Source organism: Salmo trutta, chromosome 34, assembly GCF_901001165.1.
Source record: "Salmo trutta chromosome 34, fSalTru1.1, whole genome shotgun sequence".
Lineage (NCBI taxonomy): Eukaryota > Metazoa > Chordata > Actinopteri > Salmoniformes > Salmonidae > Salmo > Salmo trutta.
The window spans coordinates 25,316,199-25,343,750 of NC_042990.1; the positions used below are offsets into that span (position 1 = coordinate 25,316,199).

Here is a 27,552-nt window from a genome sequence, read left to right on the forward strand (position 1 = left end):
GAGGTCAGACAGTTGGCTGAGCTGAACACCACACTTATACATTGACAACACAGTTCAGGAAACTGGGATGTGTCACTCACTCTCAGCCAGGGCCGGGCTCAATTCAAACCGAAGGCTGTCAATTCAGGTAGTGATTTGAATTTAACATTCAGACATTTTAAAACTTTTGAAATAAATAGCTTCTACTTTTCATTTTATTAAGAAGCCATTGGAAAATAAATGCCCTTTTGATTATTGAATTGTAACTTTAGTTTTCTTACTGAATTGACTGCCTTCAATTCAAATTGAGTCCAACACTGCTCTCAGCTAGGCTTTCATGTCTTAATCCATATTACATTTCTCCTATTATCCTATTTTCATGTCAGTAGAACTGAGGATCAAAGATCAATTTATACAGTCATTGTCACCCACAGTCATTTATTTGCAAAGCAATATATATTCAGACTTGGTGGAGGACATGTTGTGGCAAAATGTCCCTCTCTGTGAAAATTGTAGCAATTTGACTTGCAAAGTTATTTAGATGGGAAAATATCATAGGAAATACTAAATTTGCATCCGGCTGCCATGCAACTTTGACGGACTCAAATTGTATTTTTATGTCAGTATGGATGGAGGTTGTTGACAGAGTCACCTCCGACCTATAATGACACACACACACACACACACTGCTGTGTTTCTTTCTATTGATTTTATGCATGTCAACATGTGAATATAGGGCTTGTGTTTCTCTATGGGAACGACTACATTTCATTATAATCATCCAATAACTGGATGATAAGTTTCCATATTATAGTACCTGTCATCAAGGGAGCTTTACAGACACAAATAAAATAATGTTCACCTTTCTTTATTAGATCTTACTAGTGAAGATCACAAGATGTAATTAAGAGTGGTTGCAGAAAGGTGACTTTGACTAACAGGTAGGGAGCAAATATAGCTGGGGAAACGTCAGAAACAACCACGTTTGGTGCTTACCAGTCTACCTGTCAAATGATTTATCCAGGTCTCATTCTGCACATGCTTGTCTGACTTACACAGTAGGCTACTGAACGTCAACAACAGAGACAGGTTGTAGGCCTATACCTAGCTCTAGCCAACATACAGGAATAGACTTTGCTCACTGGGCACAAGGCAAGGGAGTGTATTGGACAATAACAATGGGAAATTTTTGCATTGAACATTCAGATGCTTTTGAAAGTAAGCACAGAAATAAATGGTTGGGGTGCACATAGTCCTCTGCTGCTGCTATTTCTGATCACTAGCCTATTTCAATGCATTATTAATTCATATGCAGCTCTCAACTTACTCAGAGCCACTCTATACCAGATATTTCCATGGATAGTCAACTCTTATCAAGCAGGTGAAGGACCCATAGACTTATGAGAGGTCCAACGAGCTGCACACTCTGGAGAAAACCCCAGAAGGGGGCGCCTTTGTTGTCCTCATCATGCATTGTAGCCATGAGATGGTCCCGTTTGAATGCGGTCTATGCTATTCAGACTCCTTGGGACGTCCCTACCCCATTTAAATTTAAATGGTTAAGGTTGGGGTTAGGTAAGGGTTATGGTTATGGTTAGGGTAGGGGCTTAAGGTTGGAGTTAGTTAGGACAGGGGTGTTAAACAAATTTTCCGCATTGAAAATATGTTATTTCCTTGACTCTAAATTCCTTGACTCTAAATAGTCAAAAATGTATCATCTATCCATCATTTTTTGAATGTTCTATTCTCCCTGACTGTCTAGTGATTATTGGCGGGCTGGACAATCAAGAAACTGTATGAATATAGGTCCATTAGCATTTTTATACAGTTTCGATTTCGTTTAAGTTATTTTAAAGTTTTTTTAGTTCGTACGCCACCGGAAAAAAATTGCCAATTATTTTACTCAGCCGTACAGGACCACCTCACGGTTTGACTCCCCTGGATTAGGGTATAGGGTAGGGGTGTCCCAAGGATCCCGGATTGCACTAGCCGTTTGGATATGACGGTGATCGCGGGTGCAAGCCTCATATGCTAAACGCATTGTAATTGGCTGTTTCGGAGTAGTCAGTGCTTTGCATAGCAATTCATTGATATAGCTTACCGCTGGTAGGGAGTGTTTGGCTGCCACACGAAGTGAGAGGGTTTGGAAAGTGTACGAAGGTTTGATGTAGGGTCTCAAAAGAAGAATACCGTGGTTGTGTTATTTTAAAAGAGGTATAGACCAAAGATAAAATATAAGACAGCCAAAATGCTTTGCCATGTTACCCGTCCGGATTCGGTGGTTATGGAAGTGGAAGTTGATTCGAAGGCGAATGGTGAAGACTGTCTGAATAAGGTGGATACTGATTTTAATTATTATTTTTGTTATTTTTCTGTTTTCGGGTTGTTGTTTATATATTATTTGTAGGTTATAGATACATTTGTCGAATTACAGTGAAAATTGTCCTGCAAGTGCACATTTTATGTGGATTAAATCGCAACACTTTGTCAGCATGAACGTGTTTTTTGTTGCCGAGATGAGAAATCCACATTTAGATGTTCAAAGTTCCTGTTTATTGTTAGATTTTGTGTCGCCAGCGTCAGTTCTCCCTAAACAGCATTGTCTGTCACTGGATATGTATGCTACATTGCCACACACAGCGATACAAATGTACTTCCTCAATCGTGCAACAATGTTGCTTTGTTTGGAAACAAGTTGGCTACATTTTCCGTAACAAAGAAAGAGCCTAAAATTTTGAGTTATGGCACAATTCAACTCATGATGATTGAGTTGGTGATTTTCGAAATGAGTATGAAGGTGCCATCTGAGGGAGTTGCTTCCTGGTAGTCTAGTCGCGAGGAAAGTATATGGCTTTGTCAAGCAAAGGTTACTTCAGTTCATGTTGGTCCCTGTGCATGCTTAGCAATGTTGTGTAGCTTCAATGGGTGTTCTCACGAAAATAGTCTACTGTTGACTTAATCAACCTTGAATATCCAATAGTAGTCTACCACACTGCTATAATCTGTTTTTAGATTTAATAAATACTAAAGTCGTTACATCAATTATCATGTGCACAAAACGTTATGGTGACAATGATGTAGGCCTTGTCATCAATCCGTAAACATGTGCATTTGTCAGAGGGCATAATCGTTGTCTTCTAATGAGGTCTAAATCAAATCTAAGCTCCTATCTCATATGCACAGCGGGTGTCCTTTGAGTCGGTATAGTTATCTCACCCTCGGTCCCCTCTGGATGTTACATAACTCCGTTCCTTCCTGCTGCTGGTGAGAGGCGCGTGGGATGCGCTCGTGATGAAGTTTATTACCGCGGGAAAAATATCCACATTTATTTCCCGTTTACTGCCTTGATATTGATGTATGGCAATAAAGAAACATGCTAAACTGTCTCATATTTTCTTGATGCTCCGTAAGCTTCTCGGTCTACACAAACTGCGGTTAGGCAACTTTGGCGTTTATTTTTGGTTTTACTTTGGTTTTTCCGTGTTTTTGGGGGGATTCTCCATAACTGACTTCTTCCTCTTTTATTCCAAAGGTGTGTAGGAAGTTAGGAATCATAGAGGTGGACTACTTTGGCCTGCAGTTCTCGGGCAGTAAGGGAGAGAACCTGTGGCTCAACCTGAGGAACAGAATTTGTCAGCAGATGGACAATCTGACTCCCTGCCGACTCAGGCTTAGAGTCAAGTTCTTTGTGGAACCACATCTTATACTCCAGGAACAGACTAGGTATGGATGTCATGTATATCTCACACAGACAAAATTCAACACCACATCATGAGCAAACATGCATATTTAACCATCTCATTACAACTGTCATTCTCTTCCATCCCTGCATCATCTTGTTAAAATGAAAAAAGGAGAGAAACAACCTAGGGCGAGTTACTTACTAAATATTCATATTACAACATAATCTCTAACTCAACAGTTAGTTGTGACTTCCTGATTTGGCTGTACAGTGAAACGGCCTACAGTAACCCCACAGCACACAGGGTTACTACAGGTCATTGTAGAGCCTGGCAGGAGGCAGTAAGGAAATATGATCTCTGTAGAGGTTCCAGACTCCTTTACTGCTGCCCCAGGGTCCCTCTGCCTGCTGAAAGCTACACAGCCCTCCTCCAGACATCCCATGCTGGCTCTCATTCAAACATTTACATTTACGTAATTTAGCAGACGCTCTTATCCAGAGCGACTTACAAATTGGTGCATTCACCTTATGATATCCAGTGGAACAACCACTTTACAATAGTACATCTATATTTTTTTTGGTGGGGGGGTATAAGGATTACTATATCAAACGATTGAAGAAGTGTGCTCACTTTGGTTTCTTTTGTCTTTTGTATACGTTTTCTCATTCAGGAGAAGTGTCCTTATTAACACTTTTGTTGATGTGCTTTTGCCTTGGTTTCTTTTGTCTTGGCTTTTTACAGTCTCAAGGGCACATCTCACAGTTGTGACTTTGTTTAGATGTTAAAAGTGTTTTTTACTACAAACTCTGAAAAAATGTATGAGTTGAAAGAACAAAAAAAACTTGTTTTCATAGTTTTTTCAGACACCAATGTAAAAGGATTTATTTAGTGTCGTTTTCTCATATAGTATGCTCACTAAGCTCTGTGTTCTGTCAGCCTTATTTTAAAAATCATTCTTCCTCTCTTACACAAAGACTAATATAAATCAACCAGTGAAGAAATTGCCCAGTCTTCTAAAAAACTTGTTGAAACGTATCTCTAGCGAAAGCCTGACACACCGACTTCAGGCTGATGGATAACAGGACCTTTGGAGTCTAGTTTAGTTCTCTCCTCCCAGCCCTTTAGAGGTCCTCTAGTTAGAAGTCTCCATACAAAGTAACACATCCTGACACGCTTGATCCTGACTGAATCTTAGGGTGCATTGCAAATGGGACCCTATTCCCTATAGGGGCCCTGTTCATAAATAGTGCACTATATTGGGAATAGGGTGCCATTTGGGGGGGGACATGCAGCTTTTTGACTGTAACACCAGTGTTACACTAGTGTATACACCCTTGTGTTATACTAGGGAAATTGTTTCCATAACTAGGGCTGACAGTGAGGACTTGTGAAGAGTAGAATTAACAACCTCGGTGTAATCAAAAGTTGCTTTGTGGGTTAAAGTTCGGTGAGCCATTGTTATTTAAATGCAGGCTGAAAAGCCATGGCCGAGTGAGATACGGGTGCCGGACCGCGTAGATGGAAACTGTAATGTCTGAGCCTTTTGGGTAAAACACTGGTTTAAATCCTGTATGTAAAAAGGTGTGATGCGTCCGCACTAAAAAATATGTTGTAAATCCTGTATGGAAATGCACCAACAGAGAATCTCAACCCAGAGCTTCTCTTTTGATGTTATTAATAGGGTGCTCTGCTCTCATTGCTAACTCCACCCCCTCCAGTAAAGTTTTGCATGTAGCATTCACGTTAGTATCATCAGATATCTTTCCACAGCTGTGGGACAGATACTGTATCATTAAAAGTAGATTCTAACCCCAGTCAGTCTGCCAGGGAAGGCATCTGATAACATGCTGTTAGAGGAGAGGGAGTTGTGTGGGACTGAGCCCCTGAGCTTCTTAGCTCCTCTCGCTCACTCTCCAGGCAAGGTCGGCCAGTAACTGTTCATTAAACTGAGATCTATCCCTCTTGCCCCCCCTCCCAGCTGTCTCTGTCTGGACTATAAGTACACACTACCACTCCCTCCCCCTGGCTTGGAGGGCAAGTCCTTTTTCCTTTCATTGTCTGTCTTTGAGGATTTTTTAAATTTGATTTGTCTTTATTTAACTAGGCAAGTCAGTTAAGAACAAATTCTTATTTTCAATGACAGCCTAGGAACAGTGGGTTAACTGCCTAGTGCAGGGGCAGAACAACAGATTTTTACCTTGTCTTTCGATCTTGCAACCTTTCGGTTACAAGTCCAACACTAACCACTCGGCTACCTGCCGCCCCAATGGACTTTGTGTGTCTTTATGACTGGATAGCGTGCCTGTGCAGTTAAGGGGAGGAAAAGGGGAGTTGACCAGGGGGGTAAGGGGAGTTGACCAGGGGAGCTAAGGGGTGAGGAAGCTAAAAAGCAGTCTTTCTGAGGACAATTTTAGGATGCGCACACACATCGCACCAAATGTCGATCTGCCATTCGGCACGGTGTGTTTTTAGGGACCATCCGCCGGTAAGCGCTTGGCTGCTGACATTTTCGTGCGACTCTACATATAGAATCGTTTTTCCAATTACGTCTGGTACTCTGTTCAGAGGCGCTAAGTACTCTCGGCCAGAAAACACTATTGGTGTGTCTGCTATTGGAGGACGTCAGGACCCATGGCAGTTCATCCACTGCTGACCTCTGGCAGATTAGGAGGGTCTTTAACAGATGGCGAGGAGAGAGGGTGTGTGTATGGAGCTGGGGACAAGGGGAAAGGGGGAGATAAAGATGTGGGGGGGGTGGTGTATAGAGGGAGGGGATGGTAATGTGTGAGTCTTAATTAAAAGTAGCAAAGGTTTTGCGCACACACAGACACACACAGTTGTGGTGGGTAGAGCTCGGCTCAACAATTTAATTTTTTGGCCCGCACGCTTTCACTACCAGATGTAGAATAATTTAAAGTGGTTGAGGATGGGGCCCCATCTCTCGCTCTCTCTCGCTCTCTGGATGGTGTTCAAGACAATGAAGACCAGATTTTCAGATAGGAAAGAAGAGACCATTTTGACTTCCTCTGCATCTTTCTCTAGAGAACAGGCCTTTGTGAACCAGTGTGGTGATCTCAACTCATGGAAACTCTCCACACTCATGATGTATATTTCTGTTAGCATGCTGTGTTCTCTCTGTTCTAGTGGTGGTATTTGTGACTCAGTGGTTACTGGAAGGTCATGTCTCTCTGTGGTGAAAACAGGTCTTTGTTCCCTCTGTGTGTGTGACAGGGAGCGAGATGAGCAACAGTGATACGGGAGGCCGGCAGGGTTCCCTTAAAGCCTTCTGCTTGCTTCGGTTCAGCTGGCGTAAAGGCTACATTTTGGTGTGCATCAACAGCCGTAAAAACTCTTAACGTCACAATGTCGTCATATGCCTTAACCCTCTTTGTGCTTTCACATTTCCCCTCGTTGGGCTACTGCTGCTTCCCTCTGCCCGTCACACAGACCACAAACTGACAGGCTTGCAGGCAGAAATAGATACATTCGTAAACACAGATACAAAACGCATAAGTTGGTACTCATCGTGAGGGCAGAACATCTTAGTAAGTAGATGTGGAATGCATGACTGTCTCAAATCAAATTTTATTTGTCACGTGCCGAATACAATAGGTGTAGACCTTACAGTGAAATGCTTACTTACAAGCCATTAACCAACAATGCAGTTTTAAGAAAATACAACAACAAAAAAAAGTAAGAAATGAATAACAAATGATTAAAGAGCAGCAGTAAATTAACAATAGCGGGGCTATATACAGGGGGTACCAGTACAGAGTCAATGTGCGGGGGCACTGGTATTGAGGTAATATGTACACGTAGGCAAAGTTATTAAAGTGACTATGCATAGATGATAACAGAGAGTAGCAGCAGCGTTCCAGAGGTAAGGGCAATGCAAATAGTCTGGATAGCCATTTGATTAGCTGTTCAGGAGTCTTATGGCTCGGGGGTAGAAGCTATTTAGGAGCCTCTTGGACCTAGACTTGGCGCTCTGGTAACCCTTACTGTGCGGTAGCAGAGAGAACAGTCTCTGACTAGTGTCCCTCTATCTCTGATCTGCATGTGTTTTAGTCTCCATTTGAATCCATTGGCTGATAGCTTCAAGTGTTACACTGTCAGAAGGTGCATGAGAGAGAGACCACTGAATAGTTTACTAGTGAGGGACACCTCTTAGAAACTAAAATAAACCAATGGAACGTGCTCAAACTAATATCCACCAATAAAACAGAGTGTTCTTGGCAAGTAACAGTGCTGGGTGGTGACCTGACCCAGGGGCCAGAGGATTTTCCTGCATCGTAGAGCACACACACTACTAAAACGTAATGTCCTGGTACAGGAAAACCTGTGGGTAGTGACAGGTGTGTGTGCGAAATGTCCTTAGTGGGTACAGACAGACAAGCTTGGCCCTCAGAGTGCCAGTACACACACACACGCCTCTTTCTCTCGCCCTCTTTCAGCCCGGTTACATAACATATGGTGGACTCGGCACACATACAATTAAAATAAAAAACTGCTTACATAAGCTTGGCCATTTACAGAATCTTCACTAAATCCTGCTGCTATCCCATTATCCTTGAATAGTTAAAAAACATATTTTTTTACCATGCCAGACATGGGGATTATTAACTGTGAGGTTGAGTGTTGGAGACATCAGCTAGTCTGCGTTTACTGTTTTACAGTTGACTATTTAGGCATCCCATGTTTTCTGTGTTATAATAGACGAGGAGTAAAACCCTAAGGTGCAGCAAGCCACTCCCAGGAAACGGTGATCCATTGTAGGGTTTAACCTGTGTCTGTATGTGTGGAGGGGTCTAAAGAGATTCAGTAACACTCGCACATTCCCACATTTAAAGCTTTCTATAAATACACACACACGGCTCTCGTCTGTAGCACTGGCTCAATTTGGTCCGATTTCTGCAGTTCCTCTTGTCCTCCCAACATCAAACAAAACCCCCCATCCTAATCCTGTAGTTTTGAGATCCCAGCATCTCTCAGCTCCGCTCTGCCCCGGTAGCTTTTGAAACACCCTACCTGGTGTTTGACCATGGCTTGAGGCAGCCTTGTGTGTGTACACTGCACTGACCAGATATGGGCAGTTGAATATCTACTTCTGCATTTGGTGGGTATTTCCAGGGAAGTAGTAGACTTCCTATTTGTTTTAGAAGCTGTTTGCTCAAATCACAACCATGTCCCTTTTTTATGAAACTTCCTGACATTTCTATTGGTTCAGAGATTGAGTTGGCAATGTCAGTTCTGTTCTAATTGTTCTAATTATATGGTTGAAACTTGTCCTCCTCAATGAATGGTGTACTATCTGCATCATTACCCCTCACTAGCCTGGAGGTAGTGTGTTCCATGCTTGTCTAAATAAACATGTTTTCCCCTTGTTGTGCAGTGTTTTAGAATTCTGATCAGGTCAACAGTTGGTCAGGGGGTTAGCTATCCAGAGGGCACAACTTTTAACAGACCTCATCTGCCATGAATGAGAAAAGGAATGTTTTTAGTGCCTTTCCCATAGAAATAGAATCTCTTGAAGGGACTTGGAGCCCCTAACCATAGCAATTTGACTGGTCAATTCAGCTAATGCTGGGTTCAGAATGGAAGGAAATACTTAAAGGGGCAGTGCAGTTAATGTGATTTCCTTTTTTATGTTATGAAATAATCTGAAATTGTGAAAATGACGATAATGCATATTTGGAGTTCTATTTAAAAAATTACACAAAGTGATTTTATTAGACAAAGTGATTAAAAAAATGACGTGCTTTAATAGGTCTTCAGTTTTTAAATTGGATTTTGTGTTTTGTTTTTGAATGGCGGCAGCATGCATTCTTATGGTTGCGTTACAAGTTGATGGGATGCATTGCCTCTAAGAACTCCGTTAATTGAGTCAAGGTCTTGTTGATTTGATTTGTTACTGTATCTGTCTGCTGTCCACGTTAATCTAATGTGAATTTCGTTATCATAGAGAGGGGATGGACGAGGAATTGCTAAAAAGTTTGATAGTGTTCGTGAATTTTTATTTGGGTGCAAATGCAGGTCGTCAGATGTTTTTCTGCTTTGCAACCCAACTCCAACAGTTTTGATGTCCTCCCCCTAAACCTGAGGAGAGCAGTTTGTATTATCCAGATCTGACAACTCCAGATGTCTTTGCCAAAAGTGTCTGTCTTTACATGTTTGCTGAAGCAGAACGTTCTAGATATTTTCACCACCAGGCAAATGTTTTTCACTGACGTTAAGACCATTCGTGTTGTCACAGCATTGCAGCCAGTAGGATTAGTTGGGGAGACAAGATGGTTGTCACAGTCCCTGTCCTCCACCCAGACTTGTTTAACTTTCCTTTTAAGTTCTCTGAACTCAAGTAGCCTTCCCTCAGATCTGGTTTGAACCCATAATATTAGTCCCTGGCCAGGAAGGATGGCTGTGGCGGTCTCTGGGCTTGTGTGACTCCTGCCCAAAGCGCCCTGGCTCAGCCTGGGTTATTTTTAATTACCCTTCTACAATCCGTTAATCTGGAACACTCTCTCCCCTTAACCAGAGGGCGATTTAGCTTACAAACAACTTCTTTGTTCACCTCAAAATGGCAGTTGTTGGATTCATGAGTTCACTCGGCCCAGAACTAAATGTTTATTTAGTGTTTTGTTTCCCCACTTTTTAAAAAACATTTTTATTGCTCTCGTTCCGTTGGTTAAACTATTTGATTAACATCCTTGTTGTGATGTTTCCATTGAGAGACTGTAAAACTAGTCCCTGAGCTGGGGTTACTAGAGTTCGTTGACTGGGAGTTACCTCTAGAACACAGCTCTGGGCTGTGTTATTTGTTACTTCTACAAACCACATTGTTTAGAGCCTGGCCCTGTGAGCTCTGAAACTGACACTTCTCATTGGCTGACACGGTGCAGTAACTAGGCAGAGGTTTATCATTTCATTTCACAGGGACTTTTTATTCTTTTTGGAGACAGAGCTCTGTGACTAATGTGTTCTCTCTTACTACTGAGAGAAGTCAAGTTGAAACAATTATTTTACAGGCCTGGATGGTAAGAAGAACAAAGACAGTTTCACCAAATTGCCCTATAATTTGTGATCTGAAAAGAAGCCGAACGTTTACTCTGAAATAAGTTTATTAAAAACAGTTAGCCATGTGAACAAGCAGCAGCTTACAGTGGCACTCCAGTCCCCTGTTCTCCTCATTTTAACACTTGATTTACTTAAAAAAAGGCACATCTCAGTAGGTGGTCCAGGTATGTCATGACATGACACAAGTGGGTGGTGGGGGGGTGGGGTCTGCCTTTCCTCTTTCGTTCTGTAATGTTCCTTGAGCGTGGGGTGGGGGGCTGATGACAGCCCAGATTCCCATCCGACACACTCCTTGAATGCCGTACTTGGAGTTTGCACTTGGGATATTGCTTTTCAACAGTAAAAGTTTTTTTTAAATCGCTGGAGGAAAAAGTAAAGACAGGATTTCAGGAAAAGAGATTTTAATACACACAAAAAAAGAGATGAGTGTGTGAAATGCACTACATTTGGGGAAATCCTTTAAGTTAACTTTGACAATCTAAAACTCCACAGTGATGCTCTCTCTAAAACAGTAGAAATGTCACTAATAAACCCAGAACTAAGTCAGTAATCCCTCTTCTCCTCCTGCATCTTTCATCTGTCACAGAAAGGGAGTAATGACCCATATTCCTCCCAGCTACGGCCGTGCCAGGCTACGGTGCACTTTAATTGAATTATTCCAGCTATGTAATGAAGTGTTTAACATTCCAGCAGGAGAACAGATGACTTTGTTGGAGCACCCACTGTCATCTATTGCCCGCTGTGTGTGAACAGTAAATCTACCATGCGGTCCCTTGGTCTGAGAGCAGCCGTTCCGTGCCCCCGTTTTCTTTCCCTTCATCAAGATGACTGTAGTGAATGTCTTAAGAGGCTTTATTCTTCCCAGTTGTATTTAAACTTGGCTGGTGGGGGGGTCAAGGATTTTCTTCTCCTATATTAGATTCCCTACAGGCTTAATGAGAGACCCCCTGCTGTTTTGTCTGTCTGTGGCCTTCTCCCTGGACAGACAGTGGGCAGTGGTGTGGAGATGTCTGGGTAGGGACCAGTATGTTGTGTGTGTGTGTGTGTGGGCAGGGTAGTGACTGGTATGGTATTGGCAGTCTGGGGACTTTTGGACTGTAATGCTTCTCTGTCCTGATGCAGCCTGGCGTTTCTGCCCTCCAGCCGCTGTTGGAGTTAAAGTTAGAGCCGTGAGCTTGTCTGCACCGGTCACCATTCTGCACAGTGGATAGTCAGACCAGTTTACAACCCCTCCACATCACCACCCTCCACAGTCCACATCAAAGCACTGGGGGAGAGGGGGAGACACTCACCCTGCTGCCCTGGATGTCTACCTCCATAACGGGGCGCTGCTTCCAGAGCCTCCCTCCTTGTCCCTGCTCTTTGTCTCCCAGTGGGGTGTGCTATAGGGCCTGACAGGGGCAGACCCCTGATAGAGGAGCTCCCACATAGCCAGGAGCCAGGCTCAGGACACACCTACTAACCCCCCCTTCCCCTGGCTGGGCAGTCTGGAGTCAGCAGACCCACAGACAGTTGTGAGGTCAAGCAGGGATGGATGAGAAATCATGTGTGCTTCAACGACCTGGAAGAGCCAAGAAAAAGCATGTGGGGAGTTTACTCCCATATTTCTTACGCCTGTATTCTCCTCCTAAAGGAAGTGGACAAGTGCACACTAAGGGCAGAAGGGTAGAGAATTGGGATGCAATGTTACACTCTTTACAGACTTTGCACAGGCTAGACTGTTGAGGGGTCAAGCAGGGATAGATGAGAAATCAATGTGTGCATCAACGACCAGGAAGAGCCAGGAAGAAATAAAGAGTAGGAAGGAAATCATTACAGTACTCTGTGCACACTGGTTCCTGTACACTATATTACCTCATGTAGGCCATGACCTTGTAAACACCCACCTAGTATTGCACTTCTTACTACGAGGAATGTTCCAGATACTGTATACACCCAAACATGGTAACCTAGCCCATGTTTTAAGCCCAGATTAAACCACTCCAGAGCGCAGCATTAGATGGGTGGGTGGGGGGTGATAAAGGAGGGGTCCTTTTGAATTTCCACTGGGTGGTGAGGGAGAGCAGCCAGGCCAGGAGGGCCTGTGGCCTATAGTAACCCCCAGGTAGTCACAGCCCTTTGTTTCCAACTGGCCAGGTAGCAGTCTACTGATCACTGTGCTGCTGCTGCTGGACCTAACACAATAGAGGAAACAGACAGCCGTGTGTACTGTTCCAGCTAGGGCTGGAGCTGCTGGGAGAGGGGGCCAGGGCTGGGACTGTCTGGAATACATCTACTTGGGCCGGTTTGTTTAACACCATCTCAAACGATTGTTTATTATGCCCCTAGAGCTACTATTGTTTAGATCCCCTTTATTGTATGGTAATATTCCTCTCAATTCTTGTCCTGAAGTGATTCTTCTTCTTTTGTGTATCTGTTCCCTGCTAAAGCCAAGGGGTTTAGAGGAGGCAGGAAGACTGAGTGCCAACCAAGCTATGTTCCCATGCCCCCTCTCCTGCCCATAAGGCACTGGGGGCAGGATGAGACCAGTCAACAGTACATCTCTTTTAAAGGCTCACTGTCACACATTCTTACTCGGTGGGAGTGCTATTTTCCATTGCTTTGTGTTATGGGTGTTGTGTAGTTCTGTGTTATTCATTTGTACAGATTGCCTCTGGTGGTGGTATGCCTGGTTATGTTATGTTTTACAGTACTGTAAAACTTCAATTAAATATAGAGACTCATAGCTGTCTGTCACGTTTAATAGCCGGGCAACGGCACACATTTCAGCAAATTAACACCTGTTTCAAATATTCGGCGGGTCTAAATGAATTGTTTACGAGGTTTGGTTTCGATTTGTTATATTACATAATTTAGTAATGAGTTGAAAACATTATGGCAATCAGTTTTTATCAGGGGTGAAACCTTCACTGGGGCGGGGGGGGACATGTCATGCCCCCCACATTCTGAAATTTCATTTTGACCCCCCCCCCCACAGTTTTATAATTGGAATGTGATACAAAACAAGGCACTGGTGTGCTTTAGGACCATGCAGCTGCCTCGGAGCGGTAGGGTAGGCTGTTTATCCCCTTCAAAATGCCCCCCACCACCACCACTACTTCTAAAACCAAACTGCTAGCCATTGGCTGCTTATAGCTGATAACTGCTAGTTAACTGGCAAGCACAAAAAGTCAACTTCGGGAATACAGACCACCAGAAATGGGGAAATTGCTATTCTTTCAAGCGGAAGTTGGCATGCCTCCATTTAAAAAAATAAATTAAAAAAATAAACGAAGATACAAATAAATGTGACAGTGTGTAAATGATAACGCATTGGTGCAGGAAATGAAGAAATTGATTGAAATGCTGGAAGTGAAGGCTGGGATTAAATTAACTACGCAAGTGAGCAAAAACTGTGTGGATCAAGGAAATGGACACCTGGCTCAAATAGAAGCCTGTCTCTAAGTGCCTGTTGTGTTCAGTGACTTAAGCAAATAAAGGCCCGGGCTATTTTTTTTATTGAAGTTTTACGGTTTGTGTGAAAAAAACAATAAGGGAGTCTGGTCTGGTTCACTCCAGTTGAATTCATCCCATCTGAGAGGGAGGGAGGGAGGGTTACCTGACTGGCTTGTGCTAGTTTTCAGTTTAGTTCTGAGACTAGGCCACTCTAGTTCACCCTCCTTTTGATGGGAGAAAATGAGTCCTCTGGCATATTACTAGTTATTGTTTAACCCAGGGTTTCCAAAACTCAGGGAAACCCTGGTTTTACCAACCATAAATACAGTCCAGGAGAATAGGCTTTTCCTGTTGAAAGTGTTATCATGTCACATAGGTCAGATGGACCTTGACCTTGAAATTGTAATCATTCACGACATCTCTGAAACTAATAAACAAGAAACAAAGCTTTCGGTGAAAACAATGAAAGCCTCCTTGACTCTGGTTGTTTTGTATTTGGCTCGCCGCAGCCCAGTGTTCTGCACACAGATCTACAAAGTCTTCCTTGTTGTTTTATCACATTTTCCTCCATAGCCCCTCCCTCCACACTTTGAATTTGCCATAATAACAAGTGTTTACCGACAATCGGGAAGGGCCCTTACCTTGCCAAAAGAACAAGATTACAACGTTGTGTTGTCATTACATTGATTTAGCTCGGTCTTTGTGGGCTTGTGTTGGTATTTAATGGGAAAACATGAGCCAGGCAGAAGTATGGAGGGAAAGAGTGAGGGATGCCTATGCTAAATGGTGCTATCGTACCCAGACCCCACAGTGTTACATCACAACAGCAGTAGCAACCTGGCTGCTTATCGTGCCGCAGCACACCACTGGGGTTAGTGAATAGGCAGGCAATGCAGAAGGTGTACAAGGCTAGCTGCTGCTCCTCTGAACACTATGATAATGGCTATAGAGCTCTGTGTGTGTGTACACTGCACTCTGCCACCATGATGAGAGCTATGGAGCAATTAGAACACACGGACTGTGTCACTGGGTTAAAAGTCAAGCCACGTCACACACTGACTGGGAACCGCTTTCACTAATGAGCTACTCTGTGTCTGTAACCCAACCTCTAACCACCTGCTCCATTCTGTGTCTCTCTCTGATCTACCAACCATCACCTGTTTGGTTCCAGGCCCTATCTACCCCCTCTCCTCCCCAATCATCACCTTTTCCAGTCCATGTCTAACGTCTCCTCCCCCTCTCTCTTCCCTCCACCAGGCATGTGTTCTTCATGCATGTCAAGGAGGACCTCCACAGTGGCCACCTGAGGATGTGTTCAGAGCAGGCTGAGGTGCTGAGTGCCCTACTGGCCCAGGCCGAGTTCAGAGACTACAACCAGAACACTGCCAAATACTGCTACTCTGAGCTGTGTGGGAGCGAACCCTGCCCGGCAACAGTCGACAGGTAAGGGCAGGGGACACCTGGGGATATGTTAGACGATGAGTGTAGACTGGACACACCGGCGCGCACACACACACACCCCTCTGTGGTGTGTTTAAAGAAGGATTTGAGTTTGAGCCTTAATGCTAATTGGTTGGAGTTTGCAGGACATGAATACACTGTTGGAATTTTGAAAGCAAAGCTGCCCTTGACAAGGTTGCCGGCTGGCAGGGTTGGGTAGGTTACTTTCTAAATGTAATCCATTAGTTACTAGTTACCTGTCCAAATTGTAGTCAGTAATGTAACTTTTGGATTACCCAAACTCAGTAACGTAATCTGATTACATTCGGTTACTTTTAGATTACTTTCCTCTTGAGAGGTATTAGAAGAAGACAAAAATGTATGTTACCAATTGCAAGATAAATCTATGTAAAAGTTTACATAGCTGGCCATAAATTGATGTTACGTTTTACTTAATGGGTTGGTTATGTAGGCCTCTTCTAACCATCACTTTCTACTACATAAAGTAATACGATTAAATTATATCTTTAGATTAAAAACCAAAGTCTATCAGAATTCCAGTCATTCCAATAAATGTTATACTCCTTGATCTTTAAGAATAGGATTTATAGAAGTATAGATTAGCCAAATTGTTTTACCTGAGCATAACCCCAAAACTAAGGAATTAGCCAGCCCTACTGTGTTGTTTAGGATTTTGTTGTAATGGAGGACTGATGCTGTGCTCATGGAATGGCATGCTTTGAGCACTACTGAAAAGTTCTATTTACACGTGAAAAACAAATGCCATATGCTGCATTTGCTATAGGCCTGCTTACCTTTTTTGTTGGTGAACTTTATCTTGATAATATGCAGCTGTTTTAAAGGGCAAATTCACAGATGAAACAATAACAAAACGGTTGCCCGCCTCTGTTTTTGTAAAAAGCTGAGGAATGGGCCTGGAGAAATGTAACCCCTGTCAGATAAATAAACAGAGCTATGGAATCAAGGACTGATCATCCATGACATCAACATTATAGTTTTAACCATGGTATGAGGCTATACAGTGTTTATTTACATTTACAATGTTTACAAATATTGGAGAAAAACAAGCTTGTTTTGGGTTCTCATGGAGTGTGACAGTTGAATTAAGCTCATGAGGCATTTATAAGTTATATTCTTCAACAATTGATGGATATATGCATGTATGTGTATGTATGTACAGTTGAAGTCGGAAGTTTACATACACTTACGTTGGAGTCATTAAAACTCGTTTTTCAACCACTCCACACATTTCTTGTTAACAAACTATAGTTTTGGCAAGTCGGTTAGGACATCTACTTTGTGCATGACACAAGTAATTTTTCCAACAATTGTTTACAGACAGATTATTTCACTTATAATTCACTGCATCACAATTCCAGTGGGTCATAAGTTTATATACACTAAGTTGACTGTGCCTTTAAACAGCTTGGAAAATTCCAGAAAATGATGTCATGGCTTTAGAAGCTTCTGATAAGCTAATTGACATCATTTGAGTCAATTGGAGGTGTACCTGTGGATGTATTTTAAGGCTTACCTTCAAACTCAGTGCCTCTTTGCTTGACATCATGGGAAAATCCAAAGAAATCAGCCAAGACCTCAGAAAAATAAATTGTAGACTTCCACAAGTCTGGTTCATCCTTGGGAGCAATTTCCAAACACCTGAAGGTACCACGTTCATCTGTACAAACAATTGTATGCAAGAATAAACCCCATTGGACCACGCAGCCGTCATACTGCTCAGGAAGGAGACGCGTTCTGTCTCCTAGAGATGAACGTACTTTGGTGCGAAAAGTGCAAATCAATCCCAGAACAACAGCAAAGGACCTTGTGAAGATGCTGGAGGAAACAGGTACAAAAGTATCTATATCCACAGTAAAACGAGTCCTATATCGACATAACCTGAAAGGACGCTCAGCAAGGAAGATGCTGCTGCTTCAAAACCGTCATAGAAAAGCCGGACTACGGTTTGCAACTGCACACGGGGACAAAGATCTTACTTTTTGGAGAAATGTCCTCTCGTCTGATGAAACAAAAATAGAACTGTTTAGCCATGCTGACCACCGTTATGTTTGTAGGAAAAAGGGGGAGGCTTGCAAAGAAGAACACCATCACAACCGTGAAGCACAGGTGTGGCAGCATCATGTTGTGGGGGTGCTTTGCTGCAGGAGAGACTGGTGCACTTCACAAAATAGATGACATCATGAGGCAGGACAATTATGTGGATATATTGAAGCAACATCTCAAGATCTCAGTCAGGAAGTTAAAGCTTGGTCGCAAATGGGTCTTCCAAATTGACAATGACCTCAAGCATACTCCAAAGTTATGGCAAAATGGCTTAAAGACAACAAAGTGAAGGTATTGGAGTGGCCATCACAAAGCTCTGGCCTCAATCCTATAGAAAATGTGTGGGCAGAACTGAAAAAGCATGTGCGAACAAGGTAGCCTTCAAAACTGACTCAGTTACACCAGCTCTCAGGAGAAATGGGCCATCCAACTTATTGTGGGAAGCTTGTGGAAGGCTACCCTAAACGTTTGACCCAAGTTAAACCATTTAAAGGCAATGCTACCAAATACTAATTGAGTGTGTGTAAACTTCTGACCCACTGGGAATGTGATGAAAGAAATAAAAGCTGAAATAAATAATTCTCTCTACTATTATTCTGACATTTCACATTCTTAAAATAAATTGGTGATCCTAACTGACCTAAAACAGGGAATTTGTACTAGGATTAAATGTTAGGAATTGTGGAAAACTGAGTTTAAATGTAGTTGGCTAAGGTGTATGTAAACATCCGACTTCAACTGTAGCTTGTACTGTAGCCTACAAAAGCCCATTCCTGCTTTTTTCCCACGACCCATCAAACACGTTTGGTGTGTCATCATAGTGGTCTCTGACGCATGTTTTTAAGGAACAAACTTAAACATGCGCCTTTTTTAATGCTGATTTGAATGTCATTGAGCAAACAGAAGTGTCAGATTGTTTTCCGCAAACATCCTTTCTGAATTTAAAAGTAATCATCTAGTTTTTCAAAAGTATCTGTAATCTGATTACAATATTTTAGCTGGTAACGGATTAAAGTTACCGTTATTTTTGTAATCCCTTACATGTAATCCGTTACTCCACAATCCTGCCGGCTGGCTTAGTGAACAGATATGGTAGACCGTAATGTTATGGTAGGCGTATGATATGGAAGTATCAAAATCCAGCTGAACCAAGTGCCAGATGTGGGTGTTAATGATTCATCCAACATCAGTCAGACATCTAGTCAGGCGCTTCAAAGAGAAATTCCCAATGTTTAAAATTAATCCAAAAACATATTTATACCTTTTTGAATCATTTATGACCATTAATTTACATTAAATAAACTTCAGTTGCGTTGGCCAGACTTGGGTACCCAAGCTGTGTACCTATTGTGCTCAATTCAGTGTAAAAGACTATAATTTACTACACCCTAACCCCTGATTTGCTCCAAGCCGTAACCTTGCCTTCTGCTTTTTGGATATGAACCAGTCAGTCGTGTGCAGCTGACATAAACATTAGTGCCATGAGAACCTGGTATGAGTTACACTGGCAATGCAGACAGCAGCACAGTTTGGAAATCCAACACTCAGACATACTTTACAAACAAAGCATTCTGTTTAGTGAGTCTGCCAGATCAGATGCAGTAGGGATGTTCTCTTCATAAGTGTGTGAACTGGACCATTTTCCTGTCAAAATGTAACCAGTACTTTTGGGTGTCAGTGAAAATGTATGGAGTAAAATGTACATAAATCTCTTTAGAAATATAGTAAAGTACAGAAACAAAATGACTTAAGTACTTTACACAACTGGATAACACCACAACTCAGAGGGGTTGGGTTGAGTTAAACGTGTAAGTAACATTTTGTTTGGACCCTGTGTGCGATTGGCCAATAAAGTGATCTTTCATTTGTATCTTAAACAACACGTGCTCACAAGGTTCCCTCTACAGAAAGAAAGCACACCCTCCCATGTTGTCTCCATGTGCCCACTTGTTTTTCACTAGCAGAGGTAGGTTTGCAATTGGAACAACAAAGTTTGACCCACATGATGTCACCCAGCATGACATGAGCAACAGACGGAGGAAACTTGGGTTGTGTCTGAAATGGCTCCCTATAGCTAGCTAGTGTCCAAAATAGCACACTATTTCCCCCATAGGCTCTGGTCAACAGAAGTGCAGTAGATGGAATAAAGGGTGCCATTTTGGACGCAAACTGGATAACACATGGTCACAATGTTCCCTCTACAGAGACACACCCCTCCCGTGTTCCTACCATGCAGCCACTTGTTTTTCTTAGTCATGAACCAAACCTGTTCAGGCATTGAACTGAACACCTAAGGGACAATTAGAGCTACAGTAGCAGGTTTGCGTTTTAGCCGGTTAAATGTCTTACATATTCCTGAAACACTCTAAATCAAAACTTGAAATAGGAATAATATTTAATCTGACTTGACCCATTCCTTTAAACAGCCATAAAAACCAGGACTATAACTAGGTGTTAAACAACTAATCCTTTCTGTGAAACTAAACCTAAAAGCGCAGTCAATGCTCACATCAGTTTCGTTTTCTACCACCAACCCATAAAGCCCACAATAGACAGTCTCTCTCGCAGAACCATGCCAGGGAGTAGCACAGCAGCTCGTTGACTGGTTAAATCAACAGTTTGAGAAGCAGCATTTTGGGTGCAGGCCAATCTAAACTAGGCACTGTTTGTGCTAGGTCAGAGGATGGATCTATCACTGTGTTTACACACTCTAGGGGACACACACTAGGATCCCACCTGAGATCATAATTGGAGGGTAAATGCTGATGTCAATGTACTGGGTTAGTCAGGCTTATATGGACATGATGCTCTCTTTCAAAATTATAATAGCCAATTTGGTGATTTTATTCAGCTCTGTTTTTAGTAATTGGCGAAAGCATATTTCTATTGCACTATGGGTAATTGTATGGAAGTTCTCGCTCCGCCTAATCAACCTTATGTTTTGGGATGATAACACAGTACAGATATTGGTTGTGTCATGTCATAATTTTAGCATAGCTGTAAATGTTAAGATTGGAAACAGCTTTCCAATGCCTGAGGAAAAAATGTAATGCATATCATTCTACCATATTGAAGCAATTACTGCAGGAAAATATAGTCACTATTGTGACAGTTTCAGAACAGCAAAGCTGTCTGTAAAGGAAAAGTATTGACGTTTTCCATTGACAGGACAGACATCAGTGCATCAGTAGCTGTATGAGTAATGTTCATATGAACTGAGGCAGTAAAGGCTTAGTCCATGAGTAATGTTAACTCAACAATGGCTCACTTCATACTCTAATTCACACTGCACATATAGTGAGGAGAGAACTACTAGCAGCGCAAGCAGAGGCTCACATTACATTATAGTAATTGATTCCCTTATTATTTGATCAGATTAGGGGGATGATGGGTTTATATTAGAAAATCTGCTCTCTGGGTGACAGACTGACTGCTCAGGCAGCACCCAGCAGTCTGTTGTTCAGCTGTGTGAAGATTTCTGTACTGTTTTTTTCACAGCCCTCACAGGAAATAAATACAGAATATTAACTATTTGAAGCATGGTGGCTCTGTGTAAGTCTTTGAAGCAATGAGGCTCTGGATGTGAACCAGTAGTGACACCGCTGTCTCTCTCTATCCATCACTTCACAGTATCATCTCTAAGCACAAGGCGTTGGAGGGTCAGAGCCTGGGGTCAGTGGAGTACCAGGCCCTGCAGCTGGTGTCCAGTTTGGAGCACTACGGGGTGGAGTGGCACTGGGCCAGGGACGCAGAGGCACAGAGGCTGGCCATAGGTGTGGGCCCAGAGGGCATCACTGTCTGTAAAGAGGACTTCAGCCTGGTCAACAGGTAAATGAAGGGTCTTGAGGCTACTTAACCAACTGCTCCATCTCTTGTGCAGTCAGCTCAAACATAATATAGACTAAAGTCTGTACTGTACTTTACTGTACTCCACCTGATTTATCCCACAATCTTTACCTTCGAGGAAATCTCTTGTTCTGAGATTGTCATCATGGAACTGAAATCCTGTAATATTACACAGTATTGCAAATTGTTGTTGTACAACATTGTGTAATGTTACAGGATTTTACTTTAAAGAATAGTTTCCACCTTCAACTTTTCTTTATCTATTCTAGGATCAGCTATCCCATAATCCAAATAGCCACCCAGTCAGGGAAGAGTGTTTACCTGACGGTGATCAAGGATACCAGCGATAGTGTGGTTCTGCTATTCAAGCTAATCAGCAACCGGGCTGCCAGCGGACTGTACCGGGCCATCACAGAGACACATGCCTTCTACAGGTGAGGGGACAGGAGAGGATCCACTTGTGGGGAGCCAAAACACAGTCATGCAGTCCAATTATACAGTGCACTCCACATATAGTCATCATAATTGTGCAGTTAGATTTGATCACCAAGTGATCCAAGGCATTATTGATCAAATGTTCCATGATGAAACCTTTTAGGGACTGGCTTCTCCGCTAACTATTTAGTAGGGTTGAAAGGAGTGCTTCTGAGTATAGTATAGAGCCACAAACACTGACAACCACCCACGGGCTGCACTGTCATGCTAATGTATTGACAACATGTTTATTTACACTACCAACTGGAGCGTCCTCTCTAAATGGTATTCTGTCACTTATTCAGCCGACTTTACGGCCCTCAGAATACACAACGCTCCTACAGCACTTTAGGGTTCTACTGCCTTGGGGGGCAGCTAACCAGTCAAGCATTTTACTTCCCCATTTAGAAGTCCTGATAGGTCAGGTTCCATCAATCACTTTCACTCAACATTTTGCTCTGTTTAACATGGCGTGCTGCTCGCTGAATATGCATCTTGAACTACAGTTGTACACATTCACTGAGACTATGCTATGGTCTGTTTGTTGAAGCCACTATATACCAATTCCTTTTACATGTTCTTGGTCTGAAGTGATTGGTAATAGACTGTAATGGTGTTGATATTAATGGTGGTAGACTGTAATGGTGGTAGACTGTAATGGAGAAAAAGTGCTTTATTCTTTCTGGGAAAATGAAGGTCAGCCATTTAAATTGGCCTACTGCAGAGCAATGAGATTGTTCACAGCTGGGTTATAATAGTCACAAAGATTACCTCTCTAGTGTGTGTGTGTGTGGGGGGTTCAGAATTTTTCACCATGTCTTCCCCAGGTTGTGCAGATGGGCTTGTATTTGAGATTAGTGTAGTAACTGTTTCTGGATCAGATTTAGAGGATTTCTAGTCCTTTACTGCTATTAAACATGATCAATCCCATGTATAGTATGAGTCAAAGTGGAGAATTGAGAAATCAATTGATTAAAAAAAAGTCCAATATTCAATTGACCGATTTTTAAAATAAATAAATTAAAAAAATACAAAAATAATAATAATTAGATTGACTTCTTGATTAATAACGTCTCGCTTTCTCCTCCAGGTGTGACACGGTGACCAGCGCGGTGATGATGCAGTACAGCCGTGACTTCAAGGGCCACCTGGCGTCTCTCTTCCTCAATGAGAACATCAACCTGGGCAAGAAGTACGTCTTCGACATCCGACGCACCTCCAAGGAGGTATACGACTACGCACGCCGGGCACTCTACAACGCCGGCATCGTGGACCTGGTGGCACGTGCTGCGGGGACGGGCGGCGAGAGGACGCCATCGGGGCACAGTCCCCTTCGTGGCCAGGGGGAGGGGATGGGGGAGGACTGTGGCAGCTGCCAGCAGAGCAGGGCACTGCTGGAGAGACTAGAGAAGCTCAGAGAGGCTCTGCTGTGTATGCTGTGCTGTGAGGAGGAGATAGACGCAGCCTTCTGCCCCTGTGGACACATGGTATGCTGCCAGACCTGCGCCAACCAACTACCGGTGAGGAGACTGAGACGAAAGTGAATGCTTGTAAATGATTGAATGTTGTGCATGTTGGTTTTGGTCAAATTGAGAAACAACTACTAGTCAATGAACACTAACCTATGCACAGATTTCTTTTGATCGTTTTGGTCAACTCAACATTTGGATGCCACCACTACCATCTACCCCCAGAATACGAAAGCTGTCTCGCTAGGTTTAATGTCTTCCTTTTCTGGTAGTCCTTAGCACAACACAACAACACACTCTAGGGTTCTAGCTGTGTAATACCATGAGTGGCAGAGCACAGATTCAAGGAGAATACTTGACTTTTCTCCTGAGTCACTATCCCTCTGAGCAGTAACCTCTCTTTCTCTCATATCCATTTTATGACTTTTAAAAACCGATCCAGTATTTTGCTCATCTATGGGTTCAGCTCACCTGATTGGCCCTCCCACTAATCTCCTAAATTTTGCTTGAACTGCCGTCGCAGATGGTGAATTAGCGGCTGTGGATTAAAGCTGCCGGCAGCAGGCCAGCAAATGTCTATTCCACTAAATCCACAGGGAAATGTGTCGTTTTGTGTGGCTGGACCCAAACACAGTGAGACGAGAGAACTGATACGCAGGGAGAACATTCTGGGGAGAAAAAAATCATTCCAACATGGCCGCCCCCTTAGCCTTTTCTGAAAAGTGTATCATGGATAATTCCATCTAGTGGTCCCGGGTTGGTTAACAGGCTTTCACACGGCTATAATACAATTGACTGGTTAAATTAAATTGGAGTGTTATTCCACTACTCTTCACTGTCACTGACAGACTGGTTAGTATAATTAGTCTGTTCTGGATGTCTTAAATATGATTCTGAGACTCTGGCTGCCTGGTCCATTCTGCAGCCCAGGGCTTGTGGTGGGTATTTATGCTTTTATGGAATGAGTGTGACTCACACGTGAACAACCAAAACACTGTAAATGCCAGTGGAGGCTGCTGAGGGGAGGACGGCTCATAATATTGGTGTAAATGGAATGGTATCAAATACATGGTTTCATGTGGTTTATTCCATTCACTCCATTCCAGCCATTACTCTGAGCCATCCTCCCCTCAACAGCTTCCACTGGTAAATAGTGTTGTGTGTGAACCCTTTGAAGCGGTGTGTGAACCCTTTGAAGCGGTGTGTGAACCCTTTGAAGCGGTGTGTGAACCCTTTGAAGCGGTGTGTGAACCCTTTGAAGCGGCGTGTGAACCCTTTGAAGCGGTGTGTGAACCCTTTGAAGCGGCGTGTGAACCCTTTGAAGCGGCGTGTGAACCCTTTGAAGCGGCGTGTGAACCCTTTGAAGCGGCGTGTGAACCCTTTGAAGCGGCGTGTGAACCCTTTGAAGCGGCGTGTGGATCTACATTGTGCAGTACTTGTTGCACACAGTGGTCCAAAGACCGTAGTAACAGTGCCATTGCTTTAACAAACCACTGACAGCCATGTCTTCACGTTCTTTGATACGTTCTTTGATACGTCCTTTGATACGTTCTTTGATACGTTCTTTGATATATTTGACCTGTTCCATATCTGTAACTTAACAAGTGACAGCTAGTCTTATGTTGACATTCAATTATCTCTCCCCAGTTGTGTCCGGTGTGTCGATCTGAGGTGGAACACGTGCAGCATGTCTACCTGCCCACCTGCACCAGTCTCCTAAACCTCAGCAACACCTCCCACGACGACGATAGCAGCCCCGTCCACAGAGCTATAAGTGGGCTAGCATATACCTGCCACACCAAGGACCACTCCAATAGCAACACCAACAACCACCACGACTCCAACAAGATCTACCAGACTGAGACATAAACCACTCCCCTACTTCCAGACTGCGTCCCAAATAGCACCCTGGCACCCTACATAGTGCTGTCCACAGTAATGCACTAATTAGGGAATATGGTGCCATTCCAGACACAGTCCAGTCCCAACACCACGGTTTCTGCTTCTGTTTGTTTGTTTATCACCTTACCATTCTGACAGTGGTATTTTTCCACTGTCGATATTTATTTTTTTAAACCAATGATGGATTTGTGATTTTGAATTTCCACCCCTCCATTTTAATTTTAGGGTTATTGCCTATTATATTTTCTTAATTGAACTGCAGCTGTTGATTTGATCAGCAGTAGCGGTGGGATCTGATTTATTTCATTTGGATTGTGCTTTTGTTTGTTTTTTGCTCCATATCCGTGTACAGAATGTGAATTATCTATTGGGCTCATAACCTGCAACGCTTGTACAATATGAGGGAATTCTGTGTTTTAGGAGAATAGTAGGCAACGTACATAATCGTTCAGTTGTTTTATAAGTATATTTGCATTTTTTAAGTTTCTTCGTTTTAAGCTTTTAGAATCTCATTTAATGTTTCTAATGGAGTGAAATGCATTTTTTTTGTTCTGTTTTCATGCCAATGAGAAGTTATTTGGGGGTTGGAATCTGGCCCTGGTACAGCACTGCATTCTGATTTTAGAGAAGCATTGTCCCAAAAGGCACCCTATTCCCTATGTACAGTAGTGCACCACTTTTGACCAGTAGTGCACTTTGCAGGGAAGGGGTGCAATTTGGGATGTAGCCAAGGGGAAGTCTTGACGATAAGCCTGGTATTAATGTGTATATGAGTGACATGGTTCTGGAACCAAACCAGAAGTCTGACAGGGAAAGATAAATGGTTGAATCTCCTAGTCCATTCCCAATGGGTCATATAAGGTAACTCCACTCTTGTGAAAAAATATCAGATTCATACGGAACTCTATGCTCTCCAGCCATTCAGCATTCTATCCCATAACAGAACCTTCACAAATGGAGGCCCCAAAATAAGATGCTCCCTGTATTCTTTTACTCAATAAGTGATCTGTGATTATTTATTAGTAAGGCTGTTTTTTTAACCTGATCCCAGATCGACTTGTGTTGTATAACTAACCCAGATTGTAGGAGTTAGCTATACAGCACAAACAGTTCTGGGACCAGGCTGTTTTTCAGCCTCTACTGTGTAGCGGTGTGTGTGTGCTTCCTCAACTTCTGTTCTATGTGGTCAACTAGGGAGTTCCTTATGATTTTATTATTAAAGGGTACTAGTCGATCTGTCAGTGCAATACGAGCTGCTTTTTGAGTTTTTTTGGGGGGGGGGGGTGGAAGAATGAATATACTGTCACTTTACCAAGGAAACTTCCCCAGTGTTTTATCCATAGGGTTTTGCCTTAATGTAGCAACACTGGCTTGCGTCTCAAGTAGCACCCTATTCCCTATGCAGTGCACTACTTTTGACCAGAGCCCATAGCACTCTGGTTGAAATTAGTGCACTGTTTAGGAATAGGGTGCCATTTGAGACAAGGACATTGTGTTTTGATATGCATTCTTTCTTTGCACAGACTCTTTGTTTTAAAGATGAGGAATATGTTGTCTTTATTGCTGACACCATTTGGCACATAGTCACAGCAGGGGATTGATTATTTGATCACTTTGTTCAAGTAGGATTTGTTTCTGTTTTCTGAAGCAAAAACTATGCTCTGCAAATGTAGAAAGAACTGTCTTTTATATTGTATTTCTTTGAACTAGAAACGTATTAATAAATTTTTTTTATTTTTTTTTAAACAAGCATGTGTTCATTGATTTGATTGGCTTTGGCTGTTCAAGTTACCCCCTTTCACCTCTCTCACTCACTTTTTCTCAATTCTCAATGGGGACAGTCACAACTGAAAGGTCAGATAAAGATATGGGGTTAGATGACTGAGCGTCTCGTTACTAAAGATTGATGGAGGCTCATAGGGTTAAAAGTTAATGCCTGGCCTGGTATGCCACCTAATTTAATGAATGCTTTTGTTGCCTGTCATTTTAAGTAGTAAATCCATTATGGTTTCTGTGTACTGATCTTGTATCAGAATGCAAGTGTTCAAATTGCACTAACAGTACAGTGCAATTAGTATTGATTCATTTTAGGATAAGTTTGCTTCACTGTGATAATAGTTTGAAGATCGAGGGGAGGTGACACCATAGACCATTGCAGAGTATTGATC

General features: G+C 42.7%; 1 protein-coding gene across 1 annotated transcript; it reads left to right on the forward strand.

Annotated features, from left to right (window-relative positions):
* Window positions 1–1,995: 1,995 nt before the first annotated feature.
* On the forward strand, window positions 1,996–27,133 carry LOC115173907 (E3 ubiquitin-protein ligase MYLIP-A). The gene is made up of 7 exons (XM_029732405.1): window positions 1,996–2,314; window positions 3,512–3,702; window positions 15,426–15,611; window positions 21,324–21,521; window positions 21,809–21,973; window positions 23,104–23,533; window positions 25,130–27,133. The coding sequence occupies exons 1-7, from the start codon at window positions 2,228–2,230 to the stop codon at window positions 25,349–25,351; spliced, it is 1,479 nt and encodes a 492-aa protein (XP_029588265.1). The 5' UTR covers window positions 1,996–2,227; the 3' UTR covers window positions 25,352–27,133.
* The last annotated feature ends 419 nt before the right edge of the window (window positions 27,134–27,552 follow it).

Bases quoted from the DNA above. Each gene is read 5' to 3' on its own strand.
- LOC115173907 (XM_029732405.1), top strand. From the start codon at position 2,228: ATGCTTTGCCATGTTACCCGTCCGGATTCGGTGGTTATGGAAGTGGAA. The intron at 2,315-3,511 runs GTGGATACTGAT...TTTATTCCAAAG, and splicing joins GTGAAGACTGTCTGAATAAG to GTGTGTAGGAAGTTAGGAAT. The intron at 3,703-15,425 runs GTATGGATGTCA...TCCCTCCACCAG, and splicing joins ATACTCCAGGAACAGACTAG to GCATGTGTTCTTCATGCATG.